At 54.1% G+C, this 25,258-nt stretch overlaps 1 protein-coding gene across 2 annotated transcripts in view; it reads right to left on the bottom strand.

Annotated features, from left to right (window-relative positions):
• Positions 1–151: 151 nt before the first annotated feature.
• The window catches only part of TBC1D9B (TBC1 domain family member 9B), a 40,474-nt gene continuing 15,367 nt past the window's right edge, over positions 152–25,258 (bottom strand). Inside the window, exons 8-22 of one of the 2 annotated variants that reach the window (XM_008015534.3) lie at positions 17,366–17,527; positions 16,795–16,945; positions 16,001–16,215; positions 13,322–13,439; positions 12,312–12,597; positions 10,544–10,673; positions 10,317–10,415; positions 9,304–9,372; positions 8,101–8,341; positions 7,613–7,678; positions 5,470–5,541; positions 5,140–5,190; positions 3,567–3,629; positions 2,979–3,085; positions 152–1,535 (exon numbers count right to left, since the gene is read on the bottom strand). In XM_008015534.3, coding sequence (XP_008013725.1) covers positions 855–1,535; positions 2,979–3,085; positions 3,567–3,629; positions 5,140–5,190; positions 5,470–5,541; positions 7,613–7,678; positions 8,101–8,341; positions 9,304–9,372; positions 10,317–10,415; positions 10,544–10,673; positions 12,312–12,597; positions 13,322–13,439; positions 16,001–16,215; positions 16,795–16,945; positions 17,366–17,527 — 2,511 coding nt within the window. In that variant the 3' untranslated portion in view covers positions 152–854. The remainder of the gene's footprint in view (positions 1,536–2,978; positions 3,086–3,566; positions 3,630–5,139; positions 5,191–5,469; positions 5,542–7,612; positions 7,679–8,100; positions 8,342–9,303; positions 9,373–10,316; positions 10,416–10,543; positions 10,674–12,311; positions 12,598–13,321; positions 13,440–16,000; positions 16,216–16,794; positions 16,946–17,365; positions 17,528–25,258) is intronic. The other variant, XM_008015533.3, reaches the window with a different exon arrangement.

Below are 25,258 nucleotides of genomic sequence, written 5' to 3'. Positions count from 1 at the left end.
CTGGCAGGCCTTGCACTCTTCCACCCCCTGCGGAGGACTAGGTGTCTTGAACTTCCAGAATGCAGCCAGGGCCCTGTACTTGGCCTGGGGAGAAGTTGGGAGGCCTAAGCAGTGGTTGGGGGCCACAGCAAGGCATTGCACACAGTGTGGGTTTTCTTTCTTTCAGGGATTTATTAAGGCATTGAGCACAGTGTAATCTCTAGCCAAGTGAAATGAATCCAGGGAAATATATCAGGACCTGAGGGATGTGCTTTTAAAGTTACTGGAAAGGATGATGAGCTGAGAACGTGTGTACAGCCACGCCTAAGCGCAGCGACCACTCTGTGCGGCAAACGTGGTCTGTCCGTGTTCCTCAGTCAGGAGGTTCAGGCTCCCGGAGGGCACCTGAGGGTCCCATCACTTTGCTGCCCAACAAGCACATGCCCCCCACCTGGTGCCAAGCGGCAGGAATGACCCCTGCACCACAAGCTGCAGGAGAGCATCCACGGATGGAGGGACTCAGCTGGCCTGGCCACAGTGCGGGCACAGAGGTATGAGGCAAGCAAGGGCAGATCTGAGAGCGTCTAACACTAAGCAGGTGCAGCTGGTGCAAGGCGTGCTCCCAGCGGGTGTAAGGAAGGTGGGAGCCACAGCCTCTTCCTGGGCCCAGAAGCAGCCGGTGCCGGGAGATGCAGGCCCAGGGAATCTGTCTAAGGCAGCTGGGTCTGCACCAGCCTTCTTTCCATTCACAACTCACTGCTCCCGGGAGAGCAGGAGGGGCACACCTTTCAAGAGAAACTGATAAGGGAGGAAAGGCAGGAGAGGAGGCCAGTTCCACCAATGACACCTCGGGCCAGGCCTCACCGCTGCAGGCCTCAGCCGGAAGCTCCGGGCTGCTCATGGTCACTGGCAGTGCTGAACTGTCTCTCCACTTTCTTCTGGTCCTTGATCTTGAGTCCAATGTCCACTCTCTTCTCAAAGAAGTTCACCAGCACAGACTCCGTCAGAATGGAGGCCAGGATCTGCTCGAAGGAGATGCACCAGTCGGTGTCAACAGTGCCCCCGATGCGGGCTGTGGGGCTGCAGGCCTCCCCTCCCACCAGCACCGTGTCGTCTGTGAGGTCTTCACACTGCAGGGAGCCCGTGCTGACCACCGAGTATGAGGACATGGACATGTCGTCTTTGGTTTCGTCGTCAGACAGCAGCTGGGAGGGTGAGCCCTGTCCCTCGCCGCTGGCCCCCTCCACCACCACCTGGCTCTCCTGTGGGGCTTTCCCGAGGTGTGTGTCTCCGCCGGCTTTGGCTTGGGGGTCTCCTGCAGCTGGGGGCTGAAGCTCCCTGGCTGCGTCCTGATGGGGTCCGGGTGCTGGTGGCTCGTCCTCCTCAGTGGCACAGTCCCTGGGCTTCCTGCCTGTGCGGGCCGAGAACTTCTTCCCCACCTCTCCGATGCGGAGCAGGAGGCTGGCCACGGTGGCGATGGCGTGGTACAGGTCCTGCTCCATGGGGTCTTCACTGAACATGTTGTAAAGCGTCTTGCACAGCTCAATGAACTGCTCCTTTTAAGGAGAAAAACAGAAGAACAGGGAGATGGTAAAAGACCAGTCAGACGGGGTCCATATTAGCCAAACTGATGACAAGGGACAGCCTAAGGATGTTGGCTGCCGTCTTGTTAATCATCTCCACGAGCCTCATCAGTCCCATCTCATAGATCAGGACACAGGCTCAGAGAGGGAGAGTGGCTCGACCAAGGCCACATAACTCTTCAAAAGGCTTTCCCCTCTAGCTGCCTTTCTCGGCACATAGAGCGTGCCAGTCTGACCTGGAGCCTCCCTGTTTCTAGGTCTGTTCTGTTGGCACAGGGAGATGGATTTCTACCACGACTCTAAATCCAGTCAGTACAAGGACTTCTCCGTTGTGTTTTAGAATCACCTTTGGCTTTAATCAGAAGCAACCTCAACTCAGCCCTTGAATGAAGCTCTTTATTTTTTTTATTTTTTATTTTTTCTTGAGACGGAGTCTCGCTCTGTCGCCCAGGCTGGAGTGCAGTGGCCGGACCTCGGCTCACTGCACGTTCTGCCTCCCGGGTTCACGCCATTCTCCTGCCTCAGCCTCCCGAGTAGCTGGGACTAAAGACGCCCGCCACCTCACCTGGCTAGTTTTTTTGTATTTTTTTAGTAGAGACGGGGTTTCACCGTGTTAGCCAGGATGATCTCCCTCTCCTGACCTCGTGATCCGCCCGTCTCGGCCTCCCAAAGTGCTGGGATTACAGGCTTGAGCCACTGCGCCCAGCCAAATGAAGCTCTTTAGAAGGTGATGATGAGGAAAGTACAGCCTGGGTCAGCTGGGGAGGAGGGTCCTGACGAGGGTGGGTGCTAGGGTCCTTAAGCCACACATCTAGACCCCTTGGCTCAAGAATGGGAAGAATCCTCATCACACATGGTGCCCACTGTCCAGGCCTGCCAGGGGACTGGTCAGACTGCAGGGTCTCCTACTAGGCACAGCTAGGCTGTGGATCTGTCCCAAGGGCCACGGTCAGGCTGGTGCTCCGGACTTGCCTTTGGCTCAACACTTGCAGTTTGAAGCTGGGGTCTCCCATTTTCTGGCTGTGAGACCCCTGGCAAGACCCCACGCTCCTGACCTGCAAGACCGGTAAATGAAGAGTGGTGTATGGAAGGTGCACGTGAGCCTGCGTGTGCAGAGCGTGGAACGCATTCTTGTCAAAGGTAGCCTACGAGCCTCCGGCTCCTGGTTCACGGACGCTCCCTTAATCTGGACAGCGGTCACCACGGAAACATGCCCCTGTACAAGGCCCTGGAGCAACTGGCCTCCTGTCTTTCTGGAACCATCACTGACTGGCAACTAGGACTAATGGGTTCTAGAGGCAGGGAGGAGCCTTCCCACCCACCAGGAGATGCTGCATTGTGGGTGCTGTGATATGAGGGCCCAGTCTTGGTCAGAACTCTCCAGAAATGTCTATTGTGGGCTCTGATGGAGCCTACCTGGTTCATCTTGGGAAGATCCTTAATCGTTTCCTTCTGAGCCTCTTTCTCCTTGGCCCACATTCGAAGGTAGTGCCGATAGTCCGGAGAGCTGGTCCCCTTCTCCTCTGCGGGTTAGGAGGAAAGAGATTCATCTTTGTCATGTGAGAGAGAGGGCTGGGGGCTGACAGCAGGGGAGGAAGGGTGGGTGTCTTCTGCATGGAGCTACCGGAGCCCTGTTATAAAACACCCTGGCATTTGGGAAGGTGGTCATGGGAAAACAACCCAGAACAGCCACAGGTTTCCCCTAAATGGCTGAAGTGGTTGGACCGAAGCTGGTGACAATGGTCCACACTGTCTTTCCTCGGATGAGGAGTCCCAGGGCAGATGGAGAGAAGCTGGCAAGAGGGTGGGGCTGGCTGGGTGCCCGCGGGGCTGGTGGAGAACGCGGAGCCTCCTGTGCACCCTGAGGCCTGCTCCCTGATCAGGGGACGCATCTGCCATCTCCCAGGGTAGGGGGCTCCCTGGCAGTGACTGGGGAAAAGACCAGCCAGCAAGAGTGCCTCCACGCTGGGGTCTCTAAGAACAGCAGCAGAGAATGGCCTGTACCTCCTCTCTTTTCCTGGACATCCTCACCGCCACTTCCTTCTTGCTCTTCCTGTGGTAGTGCTTCTGGACAAACACAAAAATAAAAAGAACATGGAGAACATTCTGCTGTTGGGACTGCAAGCTCCTGGGGTCCTTAAGAGATGTAGTCTGTGTTTCTGTACAGCCGCCCCAGGCCAGGCCCTGGGGGCAGGTCCCCCATGCCAGGCCTCCTGCCTGGCCCGCCCTGCCCCACCCTAAGGCACCACAGCAAGGGCCTGAGCATTCCCACACTTAAAACAAAAGCCGCCAAACCCTCACTTCCTCTCTTCCAAATGAATACAAGTCTCAACATGCTGATTTTGAAGTGAACAATGATGCGGGCTACAGACCAGTCTGAGGACTAATGAACTCTATAGTTCCTGCTAGAACTACAGGGGAATCCTAGTGACGCCTTCCACCAGTGCCTGCTGTGCCTGTTAGAGGGGTTGTCTGTGCACAGCTCCTGTGCTCAGTGCAGCGTTTCGGGGAGGAGTACACTTGCTGGAGTTGGCGCACACTATACTCCCCGTGTGGGAACATGCACCTGAGGAGAGAAGCAGCTGACCAGCTATCCTGGAGCTGTTCCCCAGAGGCAGTGTGGCTGGTGGGGGCACCTCAGGCAGGTCGGCAGCACCCAGTTCTGAGCTGCTCTTGCTGGCTGTGTGGTGGCAGTGAAGGGCACACCTCCCTGGGCTCAGACATCTCACCCTGGAATGGAAGCCCTGCTTCCTGGGAGCCACGTGCGGTCTGAGGCCAGGGCTCTGCACCACCATGCCGCTCCCAGAAGCATGTGGGACAAGCCTAGAGTGGCCTGCTGGTTCCACGTACAACAGAAGGTGTACCTGCTTCTGTAGTTTCTGTCCTTGAAATCAAGGTCCTCAAGCTCAAGTCAGCCTCTGCCACTGTCACCAGGACTGCCATGGGCATCTTGGTACACACTATTTTTGGTTTTCTGAGTCAGTTCCTTGGTGTGCATTATCCCCCACATGAAATCACCAGGTGGCATTATGGTCGGTTTTGCAAGTGTGCTGCATGTCACCAGCTCGACTGCCCAAGCCCAGGGCCTAGAATTCTCCCATCACCTGGGATCAGATGGTCCCAACAGGCTTTAAACATAGCACAGGGATGAGTTCTAACAGGCACTCAACATGCATGTTTTTCCTTAACAAAAAAAGTGATGTGGAGCATGCAGATTTTTCCTAGGAAAGCATCCACTTTTCTTTCTAGCCTCCACTCAGCCACGCTGTCTTTCACATGCTCCGATAGCATTTTATATTTTTCTACTCACATGAAGACAGAATATCTCTAACATGTGGCTGCGGAGGTCATGCCCTGGGCCTGCTTGGTGCCTAGTGTGGGGGCCTTATCTACTCCTCACCCACAGCAGACATGGAGGCGGTGCAGAGGAGTGGCTTGGTTCTGGGTCCTTCTCAGGACTTATCCCCACAGGATGAAGTCCCAGAGGGGTCCCTGGGACAAAGAGCTTCCAGGCTTCCTGATAGTGCAGGAGAGTGTCAGGAGGTACAGGGGGCGCCCCTGCCTTCCAGGGACTGACCTTGAGCCTCCCAGGGCAGGAAAAGATCCAGATCTGAGGCCAGAGGAGATGCTGGAAGGGACAGCAGAGGAGAGGCAGAGGGGCAGAGGGGGGAGGAGCCAAGGTCCAGGAAGACAGAGACACAAGAGAAACAGGAGTGAGGACATCCACAGGGGGCGGCCCCAGCCCCCGCCAGCATGGCAGGGCCCAGCCCGTGGTCCCCTGGGGAGAACCCCATGCAGCCTGCTCCCTGAGCCCAGGTGGGACTGCTGGCCACTGCCCGAGCCCCACAGGAAGGCTGCGGTGGCTGCAGGGTGCTGGCTGGGCATGTCAGGTCCAGTGGCCACTCACCTTCTGAGGAGCTGTCCTCTGTGAAATAATGGGCTGCCTCCAGGGCTGACTCGGCTTCCTCTGGGCTCAGAGCTGTGCCCGGAGAGAAGGCAGAGTGAGGGCAGGAGGAAACAAGGAGACCCCCTCAAAGTTAGTTCCCTCCAGCCCTGGGCAGAGGCTTGCTTTCCCCACCCACAAGCCTGGCCAGTCCCACCACCTGCCCATTACAGTGTCCAGTAATAGTTTTGATGGTGATGATTGGTTATTTGTTACTTTCCTTTTTTTTTTGAAAAGAAGTCTTACTTTATCGCTCAGGTTGCACTGCAGTCACATGATCTTGGCTCACTGCAACCTCCGCGTCCTGGGTTCAAGTGATTCTCCTGTCTCAGCCTCCCAAGTAGCTGGGACTACAAGTGCGTACCACCATGCCCAGCTAATTTTTGTATTTTTAGTAGAGACAGGTTTCATCATGTTGGCCAGGCTGGTCTCCAACTCCTGACCTCAAGTGATCCACCTGTCTGGGCCTCCTACTGTGCCCAGCTGCTTTTGTGACTTTTTTTTTTTTTTTGAGACAGAGTCTTGCTCTGTGGCCCAGGCTGGAGTACAGTGGCACCATCTCAGCTCACTGCAAGCTCCGCCTCCTGGGTTCACGCCATTCTCCTGCCTCAGCCTCCAGAGTAGCTGGGACTACAGGTGCCCACCACCATGCCCGGCTAATTTTTTGTATTTTTAGTAGAGATGGGGTTTCACCGTGTTAGTCAGGATGGTCTCGATCTCCTGACCTCATGATCCGCCCGCCTCGGCCTCCCAAAGTGCTGGGATGACAGGCGTGAGCCCCTGCACCCAGGTCTCTGCTTTCCTGACTTTTACATTGTATTTGAAAAGGAAATACCTATCCCAGGTAAAAATCCAATCAACACAATTAGGAGTCCAGTGAATGGCAGCTGCCCTCCTGTCCCAATGCCCATCTGGCCAGTGGACCCTTTGGGGGCGTTTCATGCTCCTATGGGCACACAGAGACCGGCCATGCACAGGCAACTTGCTGCTCTCTCTTTGGGTAGCTCAGAGGTCGTGCTGCGCCGTGTGTGCTGGCCTGCCTCATTAGTGCAGTCTTTGCTGGAAGTCACCAAGCAGTACCCAGGGTTGCAGATCACATGGTCCTGGGTGATTGTGGCAGGGCATGGGCTGCAGCCCACCAGAGCCCACGTGTTCTCTGTGTCTGGACAGGACAGAGCAGGGCAGGCTGAGGGGGCTCAGGAGTCTCAGGGTAGCCCTGCATGCTCTCAACCCTGGGACCTAGGCCCAGTGGGGTCTGTCCCACCAGGGCCTCTCTGGTGAGCCAGCCACAAACGAGCGAGAACAGCTGTGTCAAGAGCCTTTCGGCTCTGGAGGCACAGAGCAATGGCCTGTCAGCTTGAAAAATCACAGGTCTGGGCCCCATCACAGGCAATCAGGAGAGAATCTCCTCAGGTGAAGCCCAGCCCCAGGACTCTAAAAATCCCCAGGGTCGGTTCTGAGGGCAGCTGCTGACCTCAGATGGCAAGCGACAGCAGGGACCTGGGGGCAGGTCCAGCCAGAGCAGAGCCCCTGGCCCAGGATTTCCACCTGCCTCACCTTTCTTTCTTTCTTTCTATGATGATGGAGATGACCCCTCCTTGGAGCACTGTCCATGCAGCCACCCCTGCTGAGCCCCCAGACAGCCTGTCGCCAATGCAGCCCTACTAGGCTCCAGCACCGCTGAGAGGCCAGAGAGAAGTGGCCCCTCCTCATGGCCATGTGAGGATTCTCTAGCTGAACCTCTGGGAATAAACCCTTAAGAAACTTGACAAATTAATGCAGCAGTTTCAGTTCCAGCCCTGAAGCTCCACTCATGGCCCTCCTCGTGGGTTTTGGGTCCAGCTGCTTCCTCGGTGGGAGTTCTGTTCCCAGTGGTGCCCGGTCACCCATGGGATTCTCCTCCATGTCCTTTCCCAGGCCAAGGCCCTGCTCTTAGACCTCTGTCAGGTGCTCAAGCTCCCGTTCCCTCTCCCCCAATGTGAAACTCCAGCCTGTGGAGCCGCTGTGCCCCCTTAAGGCCCCACAGTCCCACAGAGGCCTGTCCCCTGCAGCTGAACTTTCGGACAAGTGGGAGATCCTGGCTGGGGAGTGGGCAGGAGGCTCTCACCTGGGGGAAGGTGTAGCTTGTAGAGCACCTTGAGCTTCTCTGTCAGGTCCCCGTGGTACATCCCGCCTGTGGAGAAGGCCAGGGAAGGGGCTGGGGCTGGCAAGATGGCTGCAGAGCCCCTTCCAGGGGGTACGAGTGGGACCCTCTTCACAGCCTGCGCTGCCCAGCTCCCTCCTGGAGAGGTCACGGGGGGAGTCCCAGGCCTCCTGTCTCCCTGGTGCCCTGCTGGGAAGGCTCAGCCCTTCCCTGGGGCTGGCAGACCAGCTTCTAGCAGCCCCAGACTGCATGAGGGAGGGGAGCGGGTAAGGCTCCTGCTGGACCTCCTCTCGGCTCCTGTGGGTAAACTGTTCTTCCCGTATCTAGGGCCAGGGGCTCAAGCAGCCCCCTACTGGCTGTAGTGGGGACAGACAGGAGATGCTGGCATTTGGAAGGCTTCCTGGGAAAGGGTAAGGGAGGGTCGGCCCCTGGTAGGCCCTGCAGGCACTCACTCATCCCCGTCACGAACTCCTTGAAGTTGATCAGCGAGTCCTTGTTTTTGTCCAGGAGCCTGAACATGCGACCTGCCAGCACAGGCGTGTGGGAGCCGCAGGCCCAGGGTGTCAGGCTGGCAAAGAGTTCCCGGAACTGGCTGGCATCAATCCGGTACTGCTCCAGGTAGGGCAGGCTGGGGTCCCGACGGCCGGCCACCGTGTGGCTGCACCCCCAGTACTGGCTTGCCAGGTGCTTGGCCTGTGGGACACAGTCTGGTGAGATGGCCCAGCTGCTAAGCCTGTGGGTGGAGGGGACCCCTAGGCTGGTGATGTGTCCACCCTCCCCCTCCGTCCAAGCCTGCGGAGCCCTGGGGTGGTGAGCACTGGCCAGACACCGCAGCACCTCTTGAAAGCTCTCAGGGTATCATCAGTCCCTTGTTAACAGATGGGGAGGGGGTTGGCTGACAGAGTCCTTGGCAGCCTGCAGAGGGCAGAGCTGGTCTGCTGGCCCCAGAGAAGGGCTGAGCCTTCCTGGCAGGGCTCCAGGGAAACAAGAGGCCCGAGGCTTGCTCTCGCTCCTGTGACCTCTCTAGGAGGCAGGCAGAGCTGGCTCAACCGTTGTGACACCAGGGCCACAGTGCAGTGGCCACCTTGAGCACAGAACCTGAGGCAGCTGGAGAGGTGAATGTGAACTGGCAACAAGAACAGAAAGGCAGTCATTCCAACTATCAAGGCTGGGTCTTTTACTAAAAGCACAAGAGCAAGAAAAATTATCTTCGCACTGGGGTTACTGAGAAGAGAGTATGGCCCTGGAGCTGTGACGACAGTCCTGGCACTGTAGGAAAAGCAGTGCAGAAGACATCAGAGGTGGGGAGCCTGACGGCACATTTGAGCACCTGGATCCAGCCATGTCTGAAGTTTGCATTGATAGACTTTTCAGTTACAGGGGCAATGCATTCCCTTTTCTGTGAAAGATGACTTGAATGGATTTTTTGCCATTTAAGAGGTCCTGCCTAAACTCCAAGAAGGATTCGATTCTACCACATGAGGTTCATGGCAACTGCATCTGAGGATGCACTTAGATCTATTTCTCTATTTCTATTCTATTCCCTATTTCTATTTCTATCCTCTATTTCTAAGAGGATACTCTTGGATCTATTTCTTTTCTGGCAGGAAGCTAGGAAGCTAGGAAGGGGTCCTGCCCTGGCTCTGGGCTGTCACCTTAAACACCATGTAAAGGTCCTCCAGCTCTTCAATTGAGAAACCAATGTCCACAGGTATAGCTCGGACCTAGAAGGAAGGAGAAACAGGGTGTATGGCTGGATCACAAGCTCCTGCCACAGAAGTACAGCACTCTGTGGGAGTATCCTCAGCAGATGAAGGCAAGGGTGTGAACCACCTCTCAGTGGCCCAGCACTCAAGGGCAGACCCTTCAGGAGAGGGCGAGGCCCACAGCCCATCCCTGACTCCCCACCCACCAGTCAGCTCACACTCCTGGGCTCCTTCCCAGGAGGGGCTTGGGGGAGCCTCTCTCCTCAACATACAGTTGAGGTTGAAGGGTGAGGAATGCTCATTTGGCTCCCATCGTCCGGATCCCTGCGGAGACCCTGGTGCCAGCTCCGTGGAAGGAGCCCTCGAACCTGCCAGCCAGCGCTCCTTTGCTTTAATTGGCCGAAGCAGCCAGTCTCTGGTGCTGTGACCCAATGTCTTTACCGTGTCCCACAAGCCTGCAGGAGGGCTGGGAGTGTGGAAAGCACGGAAGAAGTCCCTGCCTTTGGGGGCAGAGACCACGAACAGGTCTTGCAGTACAGGGTGGCAGGGAGGGCCTGGCCCCTCCAGAGACGAGGACAGCAGCTTGTGGCAGAGACGTGGCATTTGGGGAGGGTGGAGGGTGGCGGCATGTTGCCACCACCTGGGAGTGGGGCAGGGAACACATGGCACAGCCAGGCTGGGCGGGCTCGGCCCAGAGGGCATGTGGCTGTCAGGGTGGCAGCCATCTGAGAAGCTTCCTGGACTCACCCACCAGCAGAGAAAAGTGACTGGGACCTCTCCCCACATTCCCACCTACACCCCTGGATCTGGTCCCACGAATGCTACCATGATGTACGTACCAAAGCAGTGTAGGACAGCGGGTGCGGTGGAGCCCTGCACCCGCCCTGCTCTGTGGAGAGGGCTCCGCTGCCCCCCGGCCCAGCCCCGGCCCAGCCCCCGCCCAGCCCCGCTGGCACCCATACCACACTCCTCTTGGCCGTGTCCTCCAAGGACTGGATCACTTTCAGCCTCTGTTTAAACCGCATCTGCTCGATGTCCTCGGCCCTCAGGCTGCTGAATTTCTACAGGCAGAGGTGACTTGGTGAGATCGAGCCAACTGCAGGGCAGAGGGCCGCCACCTGCCCGTAGCTACCCCAACCCACACGCGAGATGGAGCGGCCTGGCCAAACTGACCCCACTGGGTGCTGACCTCATAGGACACTTTCAGGAGCTCAAAGATGTCCACCTCTGCAGGGGGGTCATCGCCACTGGTCAGCAAGGCATGGAGGTGTGGGATAGGAGGAGAGACACTCTGCTTATTGACCACATTATCCAGGTATCTACAAAAGGCAGAGGACAACAGTCCAGACCACGCCCAGGCAGAGGGAGCCTCCTTCCCACAGCGGGGTGATGCACAGGGACCCAATGTTTACACAGACTCCTAACAAGGAGTGTGCTGAGGACTGGGCACCCTGCAGGAGGGCAGAGGTGTGCCCCGGCAGGCCCCCAGCAAGCTTGGGAGCTCTCTACAGGGCAGTGCCCCCAACAAGGCCTGAGCACTAACCCTGAGGACACCAGGCTGTTTTCTTAGTGCGGGGGTCCCCTGGGCTTTATAACCCCAGGCCCTAACCAGATGGAAGGATGACAAGCTTCCTCCCTTTGGCAGGGCCCTGGGGACGTGGCACCTTCTCGCCCTGGCCAAGAAGATTCAGGGATCAAAGGTTGAGTCGCAGGAGAAAGTCAGGTATGGGGAGGCCTGCTGCAGCTCAGGGAATCAGCTTCTCCAGGGACACAGTCCTGGGGATGGAGCCCCACCTCGGTCAGCTGCCCTAGCCCCGGCAGAGTTCATGGCCTCCCTGGGTCTCTGGGCTGAGCCTGACCTCAGCTGGGAGGAGGTAGCTGATTCCCCATGCCCATGGCCCTGGTAGTACCCCAGTCCGACCCCTGCTCTGGAGGAGGCCCTATCCACTTGTAGGAAGGGGCAGGAAAACCAGCCAGACTCCGGCCACAGGCTGAGTATCTTGACATCAGTGTGAACCAAAAGCTACTTAGGCCCACAGTAGGGAGGTGACAACCCTGCTGGATCTAGACAGTCCCAGGCAGCACCTGGCCTGGCCACAGGCAAGTGGTAGAGTCCCAGGCTGTTCCCGGGGGCTGGGGGCATTCCAGGTCAAATACACTATGTAGGAGGGTGGGATTGCACAGAGCTCAGGGCAGGGCAGAGTGTAGCCAGGAGGGGCCGGGGCGTGAAGGCCAGGCTGGGGGCTCAGACAGTGCCTTTGTACAGAGGACCCAGGCGAGGGGGAGGGCCAGGTCTGATCAGAGTCCTGGGATGCAGGCAGGTGAAAGACCTGAGAGGGGAACCCCAGGGAAAGGGCATGGTAGGCCTGGGCTGAGGCAGCAGGCTGAAGGGAAGGGGGGAAGGGACTGGATCCCAGACAGAATCTGCAAGGCATGGGATGTGGGGACTAAGGAGCGCGTGGAGGGGCTGGGATGACCCTGGGCCTCTGGCGTGACTAGCAGGGCATCAGCTCATCCAGCTGTTCCAGCAGGCCCAGGGCAGGCCTGCTCCCTCCAGGGCGTGGGGTGTGCATTGCAGCTGAGCTTGGGGAGGTATGACCAGGACCACCTAGTGGACATGAAATGCCCAGCTGTGCCACCAACTGGAATTGTGGTCACTGGATCTTGGCTCTGGGTTGCCCCTAGGAGAAGCACCCCCTCCCCCCAATCTGAGCGGCGGCCCTCCAGCCAGCGTGCTCTGCCTACAGCTCCTGCTTTATTCCTCCTGGCACCTATCACTGAGCGCTGCTTCATCTCCCACTAGAAAGGAGCCGGCTCCTGACCCCATAGCACCCCCGGGTCCAGCTGCGGCCTGGCACTTCGCAGACACAGTCACTGGAGACTGACTGGACAGTGCCCACGGCTGGTGAGGGGTTCTGCTGCGAGCCCCTAGCAGGAGAAGGAGCCCGGCATGTCACCTGCCCAGCATGGTCATGGCCTCGCCCTCGTCGCTGCAGCCCAGCAGCTGCTCCATGTTGGCGTCCAGGACGGCCAGGGCCACCTGCAGGATCACCTTGATGCCCTCATAGAAAAAGCAGTCGACGATGACCACAGCGCTCTCGAAGGGCATGACACTGAGGAAGAGGGTCAGGAACCAGGACAGCGAGATGCTGGAGATCACCCCCAGGTCCTGCATCTTCTCTGAGAGCTGCGGCAGGAAGTCTCTTGTGAGCTCTTCGAAGATGCCTTGGTCCACCAGGGCTCCTGCGGGCAGGATGAGCGAGGCTGATGGTGAGCCCACCCCATGGCCTGGGTGGGGCCGCGCCTGCAGCCTACCAGCCCTGGCCACTCCAGCATTGCCAGCTTTTCAGTGAGGGCTGAAGGGGACTTGGAGTGCCAGGAGAAAATAAGGACGAAAAAACCCTTCAAGTCTTCTCTCTACAGCTTCCAAACCACTGGGCGAAATAACTATTTCTTCCACTACACTTGAATTTTATTTTGGGGAAATACTGATTTCTCCCCGAGGCATGAGAGGTAAACAGCGCCCTCAGTGACTGTGTCCCATCCTGATGACTGCACATAGATGCAGGACATTAAGAGCGGTAACTCCAAACACCAGACGGCAGGGGAAGGACAGGATAACACACTTAAATATGAACTGAATTAAATACTTGCAAGTCATTTCCATTTAATAACAGATTTCACTGGATGTGAGTTCAGTAAAGTTGAGCATCAGGTTACACGGGGGATATACACTCTCTAGTTTTGATGTTTGAAATTTTCTATAATCGGAAAGCTGACAGAAAGTTAGATGGATAGGAACTTAGGCTCTGAGGGGACTTTTATAAATCACTGAATGTGTAATACTACCCTCTAACTCCTAAGGAAACCACGTGAAGCCTGGAGCTTGGCCTGGGAAGGGCTGCCGCCCTCATGGAACCAGCAGGCACCTGGAGACTCAGGCAAGGCGGCACCTGGGGACACTCACCCACCACCCTGGTGTTGTAGTAGTCGGGCAGCATGCGCTCACACAGGGCCACCAGGAGCCAGAAGGCCTCCTCCTCACTGCCATAGAGCAGGAGCACCGAGGTCACGATGTTCATCGCCTGCCGGGCAGAGACAGCCGGGGAAGGCTTGCACTGCTGGCCAGGAAATGAAACTGTCTCTCCCTATCCCTCCCAGCTGCCCCCTCCCTAAAAGGGCCCACATGATCTCCTTCTTTTTGTTGTTGTTATTTTTATTATTTTTCAGGTTCTCATGGTAAAGATTAATGGCCTCCTACAAGCAAGTTTGCCTCTTCAGGAGTGCTGGGCATCTGGTAATGAGAAACGGCCCCTGCCCAACTCCGGGAAATGTCAAAAGGCAATTTGTAGGAAACTGATTGAACAGAGAGTCGGCCAACTCCTTCCAACTGGGTCAGAAGGCACTGGGAAAACAGAGAAAGTGGACATCAACACATTACACTTCTGCAAAGTGGTGTTGGGTGTCGGAGGTGGGACGCATGACCAAGCTGACGTGGAGGTGAGCCATGTGGCCAGAGCCCCACACCAAGGCCACTCACTGGGCACAGAACTAGGACCACACACAGCCCTAGCTGCTAACAAGACCTTTAAGGCAAACAGAATGCCATTTGACTCAGCCAGGAAAATGCCTGGAGTTAAAACCAAAAGCTGCCAGAACTGCTAACTCAAAGCACAATTAAATACCCTCATGCCCATCACTATAACAGAATATAGCAAGTGTTGATGAGGATGTGGAGAAATCGAAACCCTTGTGAATTGCTGGTGGGAATATAAAATGGTGCAGCTGCTGGGGAAGAAGTATGCAGTTCCTCAAAAAATTAAAAATAGGCCAGGCCACAGTAGCTCACGCCTTGTAATTCCAGCACTTTAGGAGGCTGACGAGGGTGGATCACTTGAGTCCAAGAGTTCAAGACCAGCCTGGGCCACACAGTGAGACCCCGTCTCTACAAAAAATACAAAACAGAGCTGGGCGTGGTGGTGTGCCCCTGCAGCCCCAGCTACCCAGGAGGCTGAGGTGAGAGATCGATTGAGCCCAGTAGATGGAGGCTGTAGTGAGCCATGATGATGCCACCGACTATTGTGGGCAACAGAAGGAGATCCTGTCTCAAAAAAAAATGCCCAGGAATGGTGGCTGGTAGCTCACGTCTGTAATCTCAGCATTTTGAGAGGCTGAGGCAGAAGGATCACTTGAGCCTAGGAGTTTGAGGCCTGTCTGGGCAAGACAGTGAGACCCCATGTCTTAAAAAAAAAAAAAAAAAATTAGCTGGGTATGGTGGCATATGCCTGTAGTCCCAGCTACTTGGGAGGCTGAGACAGGAGGATTCCCTTGTCCAAGGAGCTTGAGACCAGCCTGGACAACATAGCAAGACCCTGTCTCTAAAAAAAAAAAAATTAAATAAATTAAAAATAGAAATACTGGCCAGGCACAGTGGTTCATGCTCATAATCCCAGCACTTCGGGAGGCCAAGGCAGGTGGATCACCTGATATCAGGAGTTCAAGACCAGCTTAGCCAACATGGCAAAACTCCATCTCTACTAAAAATGCGAAACATTAGCTGGGCAAGGCGGCATGTGTCTGTAATCCCAGCTACTCGGGAGGCTGAGGCAGGAGAATCGCTTGAACCTGGGAGATGGAGGTTGCAGTGAGCCGAGATTGCGCCACTGCACTCCAGTCTGGGCAACAAGAGTGAGATTCCATCTCAAAAAAAAAAAAAGAAAAGAAAATGTGGTCTATCTAATATGATTGAGTCTTAGAAAGAAAAGAAATTCTTTTTTTTTTTTTGAGACGGAGTCTCGCTGTGTCGCCCATGCTGGAGTGCAGTGGCGTGATCTCGGCTCACTGCAAGCTCCTCCTCCCAGGTTCACACCATTCTCCTGTCTCAGTCTCCTGAGGAGCTGGGACTACAGGCGCCGCCACCTCACCTGGCTAATTTTTTGTATTTTTAGTACAGATGGGATTTCACCGTGTTAGCCAGGATGGTCTCGATCTCCTGGCCTTGTGATCGGCCCGCCTCGGCCTCCCAAAGTGCTGGGATCACAGGTGTGAGCCACTGCGCCTGGCCCGAAAGAAAGGAAATTCTGACACATTCATATGACATGGATGACCTTTGAGGATATCATGCTAAGTGAAATAAGCCAGGCACAGAAAGGCAAATACTGTATTATTCCACATATATGGGACACAGTCGTCCAGTTCATAGTAATGGAAAGTAGAACAGTGGTTGCTATGGTGGTTGGGGCATGTTTAATGGGCACAGAGCTCTGGTTTTGCAAGATGAAAAGAGGTCTGGGGATGGATGGTGGTGACGGGTGCACAACAGTGTGAATGTGCTTAAAGCACTGAGCTGCACACTTAAAAATGGTGAACATGGGAAATTTTACGTTCTGAATACTTATTTTACCAAACACATAAAACAATCGAATGCTGCTGGGACTCAGACAAAAGTAGCAAGAGGACAACTTCTATTTGGCATGGGGATGAGATGAGCAAGTAATACTGTTTTTAAATTACATCTTTTTCTGCAGCTGGGCTCCTTCCTTGGGACATGAGGCAGGGTCACCACACAGGCCTGGGACCACAGGGACCTGCTCTTGTGAGCCTCTGGTGGCAGATGCTGTCTCTGGGCCCCTGTCAGGCCCCTTACCTGGCAGTAGCCGATGGTGGGGTTTCGGAAGGCATAGGCAGTCAGCACCCGCCGGAGGGCAGCAATCCCGAGCTCGTTCTGGAAGGCAGGGTGCTCGGGCATGGAGCGGTGCAGGTCTCGCTCGATCTCCTCCGTGGCCAGGCTATACTTCCCAGTGGACTCCTCCACCAGCTCAGCATAGTAGCCGGGGTGAGTCACCATCTCATTCCAGGCCCCTGGGGAGACACGGGTGCCGGCTGTCTCTGTCCTTCTTCTGGTACTTTGGGGGCAGTAACAGGGCAGGTTGGAGATACCGGTGCCCCACAGAGGAGAGGTGGGACTTGGGATCAAGCACAAGCTGCAAGGCAAGCTTTCCCTTGTGCTCCCGGGGAGGCTGTTCTACCCGAAAGTTCAAGTGGCTGACTTGCCTCCTCCAGAAACCACGGGTGTGAATGCTGTCAGAGCCCGTCCCAAGGAAAGGAGGCCTCTAGGGGACCTGTTTCCCTCCCACCCACAGTGGGAGGCCAGCAGAGTGCCTGGCCCCCAGCCTCTGTCCCTCGGGATGCTCCTCCTGGTTGGGCCCCTGGCCATGGCCCAGAGCCAGGCTCCCAGCTATGTGAAAGTTGGGAGCTCCTGCCTGGCCAGCTTAGGTGGCAGAGGTTGCAGTGAGCTGAGATTGCATCGGTTCAGGCCGGCTCAGGACCAGACGAGCTCACATGGGGAGAGCTTGGGGGCTGTGACTGGCTGAGACATGGAGAGAGCTTGGGGGCTGTGACTGGCTGAGCTGAGGCTTGGGGTGGCTGCATCCCACTCACCGGAGAAGAGGAGCCACAGCTCTCCCCGGAGGCTCTCAGGGATGCCCTTCAGGACCAGTGCCCGTGTCTTGGCTGTGCGGTACATGCACACGCCACGCCCATACTCGAAGAAGTGGATGTGCCATGATTCCTCTTTCATCTTCTCCTTGGCCTGAGGGAAAAGCGCATCAGGGAGCCTGGGGGCCGAAGCACATCTGAGTGCTGAGGCCTAGGCCACGCCGAAAGCCTCCAGACAGTGCTGGCCTGCAGGTGCGGCCTTCCTCACGATTCCCGGGAAAGACCAGGCTGCGCTGAGCCACACCTCCCAAGGCTCAGGAGATCAGCTCCTCAGCGGGAGGGCCCTTCCCTTCAGAGGCCTGGAGGCCGTGGCAAACAGCACCACTGAGCAGGTCAGTGGAGCCCCCGAGAGAGTGCCTGCTCCGTCCCACACTGCCAGGGTGCAGCCTGGATGGGCACTGCCCAGTGGTCAGCCTAGGGCCCTGAGGAAGGCACAGGCCCAGGACTGGATCCAGCTTTCCTCCTGAGGGCTCCGCTCTGGACAGAGGCTGGAGTGCCAGCGCTCAGGGCTCACCCCCTTGGCTCCAAGGTCCTCCATGGGTGAGTTTTTCTGAAAGAGCTTGAGCAGGCCCTGGGATGCGGTTGGCACCTCCTGCGCACAGAAGCTCTGTCGGCTGCTGAGGGGAGAGGCTGGGCTGGCAGGCTGCTCCGGCACCTCCTGAGGAGCTGGGGAAGACTAGAAAATAAAACAGGGAAGGGGACACCTAACAACTGTGCTGCCGGGCAGCCTCTGACGCGCCGTCCACCCAGAGCCGGACCAGGGCCCGGTGCAGAAAGGGCCATGGGGGTGAGTGGTGCATGGAGAAGAGCCTGTCTGGTTGGGCAGGAGGCTGTGGCTGCAGCTCTGCCCTCAGCTCTTCTCTGGCTGCTGGACACTGAGTCCTCAGTAACCAAACCCACCCTCACCATCGAGTCAGTCTCAGGGAGTGAATTCTGGGCTCACCCTGTGGGGCCCTTTTCTGAGGGAGGTCAGTGTAAAGAACAGGAGAGGCCCTATCCTAACGTGGAGGCACACCCCTGCCCACTCGCAGACCCACGCTTCTTAGGCTGCACAGAGGGTTGGGCGATGGCCTATGATGTTGGTCTGGGCTCAGGGTGGGTTTGGGGTGACTGCGTCACCCAGTTGCCACCAAGGAAACGAGTGGCCCTTCTGCAGGAGTGTTGGGATAACCCAGGGAGCGTGCCAGGCCTGCGGCTGCCATCATGGTGCCACACGGGCCTGAGAGTGACAGGAGTGTTGGGATAACCCAGGGAGCGTGCCAGGCCTGCGGCTGCCGTCATAGGGCCACACGGGCCTCAAAGTGATGCTGTCTTGGCAGAAAGCAAAGTCCAGTGTGGGAGAGCCCAGCTCAACCGGGGCCAGCTGACTGCCTGAGCTTCTTGGCTCTGCAGGTGGTAGACTCCCCATGGCGGGCTCCGGCCTGGGCTGGGCTCTCGACCCCTCACACCCTCACACCCTCCCGCGGGCTCTGCTCCCGTGGTCATGGTCCCACTGCACCCACGGATAGGGCAGCAGCCAACGTGCTGGGCGCCCTCCTAAGACACTTCCTATTCTGTGTTTTTTGAGAGAACCCTGATCTTGACTGTGGTGATGGCTTCATGGGGGTATACATGTTAAAACGTACCAAATTGTATTCCTTAAATATGTATAGTGTATTGCATATCAATTTTATCTCAATGAAGTTATTAATATAAAAGGAAAAAAGAAAAGAAAAGAGAGAACTCTGCTAGGCTCACACCCACAGTCTACCCCTCTGCCCCCCACGATGTCACAGAAGTGGCTTTTGGGTCCGCTCCAACACATGTTTACGACGAGCCGCCTGAATCCAGTGGGCACAGCCCCAGTGCAGACCAGCTGCCTGCCTGGAGACCCTGCTTCCCACCTGAGCTCCCCCAGAGGGACTGACTAGGACACACATGGGTTTGCAGGCTGTGAGGTGCCTTGGAGGATCACAAATCTTAGTGCCAGGGAAGGAGCCAGACCGCCGGGTGTGTGCTGCACAGCAGATGCGTGCTCCTGGTGAGGCGTCGAGCGCGACACCGAGCTTGGGGACCAGGTTGCTTTCTGCAGAAGCTTGGCTCAGGTCCCGCCTTACATTCAGGCTCACTGGCCTCAGGTGGGCTCTCAGAGCTGCCTGGGATCCTATGTATTCCTAGTCCAGTCCTCCCTGCTTCCCCGAGGTAACCACCTCACGTAAACCTCCAAAACCACCTGCCATCCTTGCATCCCACTGAACCACACTTCTTCCTGTCAAACTGAGCACACGGGAACGATCTGAGCCCTCCACAGGTGACTGCCAGCCTGCCCACCCACTGCCTGCACCTGGACCCCATCCCCTGCCTTCTCTGCAGGAGTCGCTCTCCAGCACAGAACTGCACTGTTATTCCCCTAAAGGCCACCCCCACTTCAGCTGGGTGTTGTTCACATGTTATGCTCACTCTGCTAAGATTCATCCAGTTGTAAACTGTATGTGTACTTCTGGGTATGTATGTTAAACTTCAGTTCAAATTCTAGCCCTCCCAAAAGTTACCTCATTACTTTCTGCTGACCTTCACACAAAACTTGAGAGAGATGCTTAATCTCACTGTCTCCTTTCTCCCTTTCAAGTTTTTTTCCCCTGTGTCAAAAAGTGTATATTTATACTGTAATACTTTTATGCTAATACCATTATATAGTTCCCTTAGTCCTCTCTTTTTAAGATGTCAATTCCCTACTATAAGCAATATGGAAATTAGCGAGTAGGCCTTTTCTTCCCACTTTCCTCCCTCTCTGCCAACATCTGATCAAAAGGATATACTTTTAATTAATAAGGTAATCAGTGAGCTTATTCTACTTTCCATATACCTTCCTTTTTTTTTGAGATGGAGTCTCGCTCTGTCACCCAGGCTGGAGTACGGAGGTGCAACCTCCACCTCCTGGGCTCAGGCAATTCTCCTGCCTCAGCCTCCCAAGTAGCTGGGATTACAGGTGTGCACCACCATGCCCGGCTGATTTTTGTATTTTTAATAGAGACGAGGTTTCACCATGTTGGCCAGGCTGGTCTCAAACCCCCGACTTCAGGTGACCTGCCTGCCTCGGCCTCCCAAAGTGTTGGGATTACAGGTGTGAGCCACCAAGCCCAGCCTCATATTCCTTCCTGATCTCAGGTTTTGATTGTACTATGTCTCCATCATCAGAAACTGTAACATTTACAAACTGTCACCTCTATTCCTACTATCTAACCTTAATTCCACAGCTAAATATATTCAATGCTACCACCAGTCCTCATGCCCAAGCTGCTTCCATCACTCCTTGGTTGTCTGAAGTCTGTTCTCCAGCAGACTCCAAAGAAGCTGAGAGAGCCCCTGAGCTCCTCTGCACGTTCTTTACAGCCTATGGTCTTTATACCTGAAGGTCAGTTCGGCTGGGTATAAAATCCTTGGGTCACAGCTTCTTTTACTGTGTATCTTAAAAATGTTACTTTGTATAATCTCAGCACTTTGGGAGGCTGAAGCGGGTGGATCACTCTAGGTCAGGAGTTCAAGACCAGCCTGGCCAACATGGTGAAATCTCAACCCTGTCTCTACGAAAAATACAAACAGCCAGGCATGGTGAAACGCACATGTAGTTCCAGCTACTCAGGAGGCTGAGGCATGAGATTGCAGGAACCTGGGAGGCAGAGGTTGCAGTGAGCCGAGATTGTGCCACTGCACACCAGGAGACATCCCCCGCCCAACCCCCACCAAAAAGTTATTCTAAAATGTTGCTACTGTATCACAAAGTCTGATACCTCTCTGAGGAGGAATCTTTCAGGATCTTGGTCCACTGCAACCTCCGTCTCCCACCTCCTGGGTTCAAGTGATTCTTGTGCCTCAGCCTCCCGAGTAGCTGGGATTCCAGGCATGTGCCACCACACCTAGCTTATTTTTGTATTTTTAGTAGAGACAGAGTTTCACCATGTTGGCCAGACTGGTTTTGAACTTCTGGCCTCAAGTGACCTGCCTGCTTTGGCCTCCCAAAGTGCTGGGATTACAGGTGTGAGTCACTGTGCCCAGCCTGGACTAATTTTTAAATCTTTAAAATCGAATAGTTTTATGAGATTATATGTCAATATTGACTATTTTGTGTTGATTTTTCTAGACATTCAATGTGCCCTTCCACTATACAAGTTCAAGCTTATTTTCTAAGTTTTCCTGAATCATGGTTTCTATTACCTGTTATTCCACCACTTTTCTCTGGGAAGGGTGTGGGGTGGCACTACAATTATACGTAAGTTGGATCGTCTTTGCCTGACTTCTTTATCCCTTCTCTGGACAATTTCTTCTCTATTTGTTTGAGTCTCGTCTGACTCCATTTTTCTCTGGTCTCTTCCTAATTTACCTTAATGTATTTTCATTCTTGTGTTCCTGATTTTCATTTCAGAAATATGTGTCTTTTTTCTTATTTCCTCCTGAGTCCTGTCAACTCTCTTCATATTTTTCTGTTTAGTCACTTTTAACCTGAGCTTTCTAAACATTTTTAATTTATGCCATTCTTTAGTAGTTTCTGTAGTTTTTCTAATTCCTTTGAGATCACTTGAAAACATCAGGACAGTTTTCATCTGCCTGGAGGAATGTTTTTCTGGTGTGCTTTCATTATCTGTGGAAGGTTATCTGGTTCACTCTCTCCCCACAATATCTTTGTACAGGGTGTGATCAGCATCTTTTCCTGTTCTTTCAGCAGGATGTTCTATGTATGGGCGGTTGTGGGTCAGAGTAGCTTTCTGAACTCCACAGCTGGAGGGGCCTTTCCCTGCAGTGGTCGGTCTGTGTAGCCCTTGCTCCTGTACTTTCTAGGATCGGCCACCTCTTTCTTGTATCTGAAGCTTTTCTCCTTTACCCCAAGTGTTCCTGCTCTGTTCAATCCCAGCCCTTTTTTTTTGCGGGGGGGTGGGCTCTTTTCTTTCAGAAGAGAAGTTTTTGTCAAGGGCATGGGCTTCCCTCACATTCTTGATCTTTCCTCAGCCGTATAATATGCCAGGCAGCGATAAGGCTGTGGGTAGAAATAAAGCAGGATTTTGTGCTTCCATTAATAAAAAAGCCTCCTCTATAAACTGGAGCCTGAGAAACCTGCCCCAGTCTCACTGGCTCTCTCAGATTCACTTGGTGAGGTTTCCATTTGCTGAGGAGTCTCTCGTGAGGGGTATTCTGGTGACTTCTGGATTCCTTGGCTCTTAGGACTGTCGGAGCCGCTTTTCCTTCCTGCCATTGCCTCAGCACAGCTACTGGCTCTGTGTCTGCACGGAGTCATGTCACAGTTGGTGGTCTGGCACCCATCTATGGTGCATAGTTGGTGCATAGAGCATAGCATGGAGGTTCCTCGAAATATTAAAAATAGAATTGCTATACAATCCAGCAATTCCACTCCCGGGTATGTCCCCAAAAGAACTGAAAGCAAAGATTCAAACAGACATCTGTACACCCATGTTCACAGCAGTGTTACTCATAGTAGCCATGAGGTGGAAGCAGTCCAAGTTTCAATGGATGAACAAAATGTGGCTTATCCATACAATGGCATGTGATTCAGCCTTAAAAAAGAAATCTTAAGCATGCTACAACAAGGATGAACCTGGAGGACATCATGCTAAATGAAATAAGGCAGGCACAAAAGGGAAAATACTATATGCTTCCACTTATGTGCATTACCTAGAATAGTTCAATTCAAAGAGTCAAAAGGTAGAATGGTGCTTGCTAGGGGCTGGGAGAGTGGGGACTGAGGAGTTACTGTTTAACGGGTTCAGAGTTTCAGTTTTGCAAAATTGAAAAAGTTCTGTGGATGGATGGTGGTGACGGCATAACAATGTGAATGTACTTAATGGTAAATGTTGTTATGTGTGTTTTACCACAATAATATCTCCTGAATCTGACCCCTTCTTACCACCTACACTGCTCCTACCTTTGATGCTGGACTCTATCATCTTGTGCCCTGCTACTGTGGCGGCCTCCAGCCGGCCTCCTTGCTTCTGCTCTTGCCACTCTCTAGTCCAGCACTGCCCAAGAGAGATGATGACAGCCACAAATGTAATTGTAAATTTTCTAGTAGCCACATTAAAAAGTCCTAAAGTAAATTGAGATTAATTTGAACAATATATTTGGCTTAATCTAATATATCCAAAATATTTGCATTTCAACAGGAATCAATTAAAAAATGATGGAGTGGCCAGGCGTGGTGGTTCACCCCTATAAGACCAGCACTTCAGGAGGCTGAGGCAGGTGGATCACCGGAGGTCAGGAGTTTGAGACCTATCTGGCCAACATGGTGAAAACCCATCTCTACTAAAAATACAAAATTAGTTGGGCATGGTGGTGGATGCCTGTAATCCCAGCTACTCGGGAGGCTGAGGCAGGAGAATCACTTGAACTTGGGAGGCAGAGGCTGCAGTGAGCCAAAACTGCCCCACTGCACTCCAGCCTGGGTGACAGAGCAAGACTCTGTCTCTCAAAAAAAAAAAGGAGATATTTTATGTTTTTCTTTTCATACTAAGTCTCCAAAACCCATGTATAGTGAACACTTACCGTACATTTCCACTGGGACCCGCTGGGTTTCCAGTGCTCCATGGCCACACGTGGTGCTGTACTACACGGGGCACCTCTAATCCACTGCCAACGTCAGCGGCCTCAGTAACCCCATTAACACGTAAACAGGTCCTGCCCTCTGGTCATGACTCTTCACTGGCTTCTCATCTCACCTAGAGTCAAAGCTGCAGCACTCACAGGGTCCACGGGCTTTCGGTGACTTGGCCTTCTGCCACCTCTCTGGTCTCACCTCCTACACCTGGTCAGTCTCCTAAGCCCTGGTCCCAGGAGCCCATGCCACGCCCAATCCTGTCTCCCAGCTTGCTGTGCTCTCTGCCTCCAACACTCTGCCCCAGACACACTATGGCTGGTTCCTCTGCTTCTTTCAAGTTTCTCCTTCAGTGCTGCCTGATCAGAGAGGTCACCCATGAGGAACAGAGAGAAAATGGAGCCCCCTTCTTTCCTCTGGCACTCCTGATCCCCTCATCCTGCTTTAGTTCAACCGACAGCCCTTATCACTGCCTGACATATTGTATGTTTATTTGCTTACTGTCTCCCTCACTGGAATATTAGCTCTAAGTGAACATGCACCCTGTCCAATGTGTTCACTGTTCTACTCCTGGGGCCTAGAATAGCAGCTGGCACCTAACAGGAATGCAATAAAATGTGTTTGCATACATGAAGCCGAGTGTGTGGGAGGGGCCATGAGTGGTGCTTACTCAGCTTTCAGGAAGTGTGGGGCCTCATGGAGGCAGAGGAGGCTTGACCACCCTGTTCACTGCCCCTGCCACTCAATCCAACTTCACTCTTTCTTGAAATCCCAGATGAAGCCCAACCTCCACCACACCTTTCTTAATATCTCCAATCCACACTGATTCCGCCCACCCCTTCCCACTCACTCATCTATGTAGTAATTTATTTAGCATCTGTTATTGGGGCGGACAATGTAAAGGCCTGCCTGGGCCAGACCACACACGGTTCTAGAGCACTGAGGACACATGCACCCACAGCTCCCATGCCTGCTGCCCAATGAGATGGGGCCTGCAAGGCTGGGCACTGATTTTTCCAGAGAAGCTGGATCTGTGAATTTATATATGGACTCTTCTAATGGCCAAATGTTTTTGCAAATTCAGACTCAATGACAGCAGCAGCACATCCATCTTGTCACACCAGAAAGCAAGGAATCAAAGACGACCAGTGTTGTGCCCAGGGACTCTCAGGGCCAGCCCAGATGAGCCCCTCTGGCCACATATAGAATAAGCATAGTGATTCCAGTGGAAAGACACACATCAAGTTGCTTAAATCCATACGTTCATAATTACAATAAAAAGTAAGCCAAAAAACTCACTGGTCACATGTGGAAGACACTAGAAAACCAACTCATCATTATTTTGACAACTGGAGAGTAAGAACGAAGAGTAAAAGATGTATTCTGCCTTTCCTCTATGAACCGTGCCTGGGGTCAGCTTCCCTCTTTGGGAGAATTTCAGCTCCCAGATGAAAGGAGGAATGGAATGAGCGTGCCGCTGGCTGCTGGATCCAAGCATATTCTCAATGACAGACAGTAGCATGGAGAAGTGGCCGGTCGCCCGACATCTCTTGTTGGAAGTAAACAGCACCTTGAGCCTGCCCACAGGCAAACTTGCCAGAACCAAAATCAGCTAAGCCTGAATGTGATCATGGCTCTCGGTCTCACTGCTCAACCAACTTAAAAGGAAACAGGGGACACAGGAGCTTGCTAAACGCCTGCAGTGGATGCAATCAGCAAAATCAGACAATGAGAGACTCTATGGCACAAGTCGCCGATTCCTTCAACAAAATACTGTGGAAGAATAAACAAGAACTAGGTGGAACAGAAGCCCGTAGACTAAAG

Source organism: Chlorocebus sabaeus, chromosome 23 (assembly GCF_047675955.1).
Source record: "Chlorocebus sabaeus isolate Y175 chromosome 23, mChlSab1.0.hap1, whole genome shotgun sequence".
Taxonomy (NCBI): Eukaryota; Metazoa; Chordata; class Mammalia; order Primates; family Cercopithecidae; genus Chlorocebus; species Chlorocebus sabaeus.
This window is presented reverse-complemented; position numbering and strand designations above follow the sequence as displayed.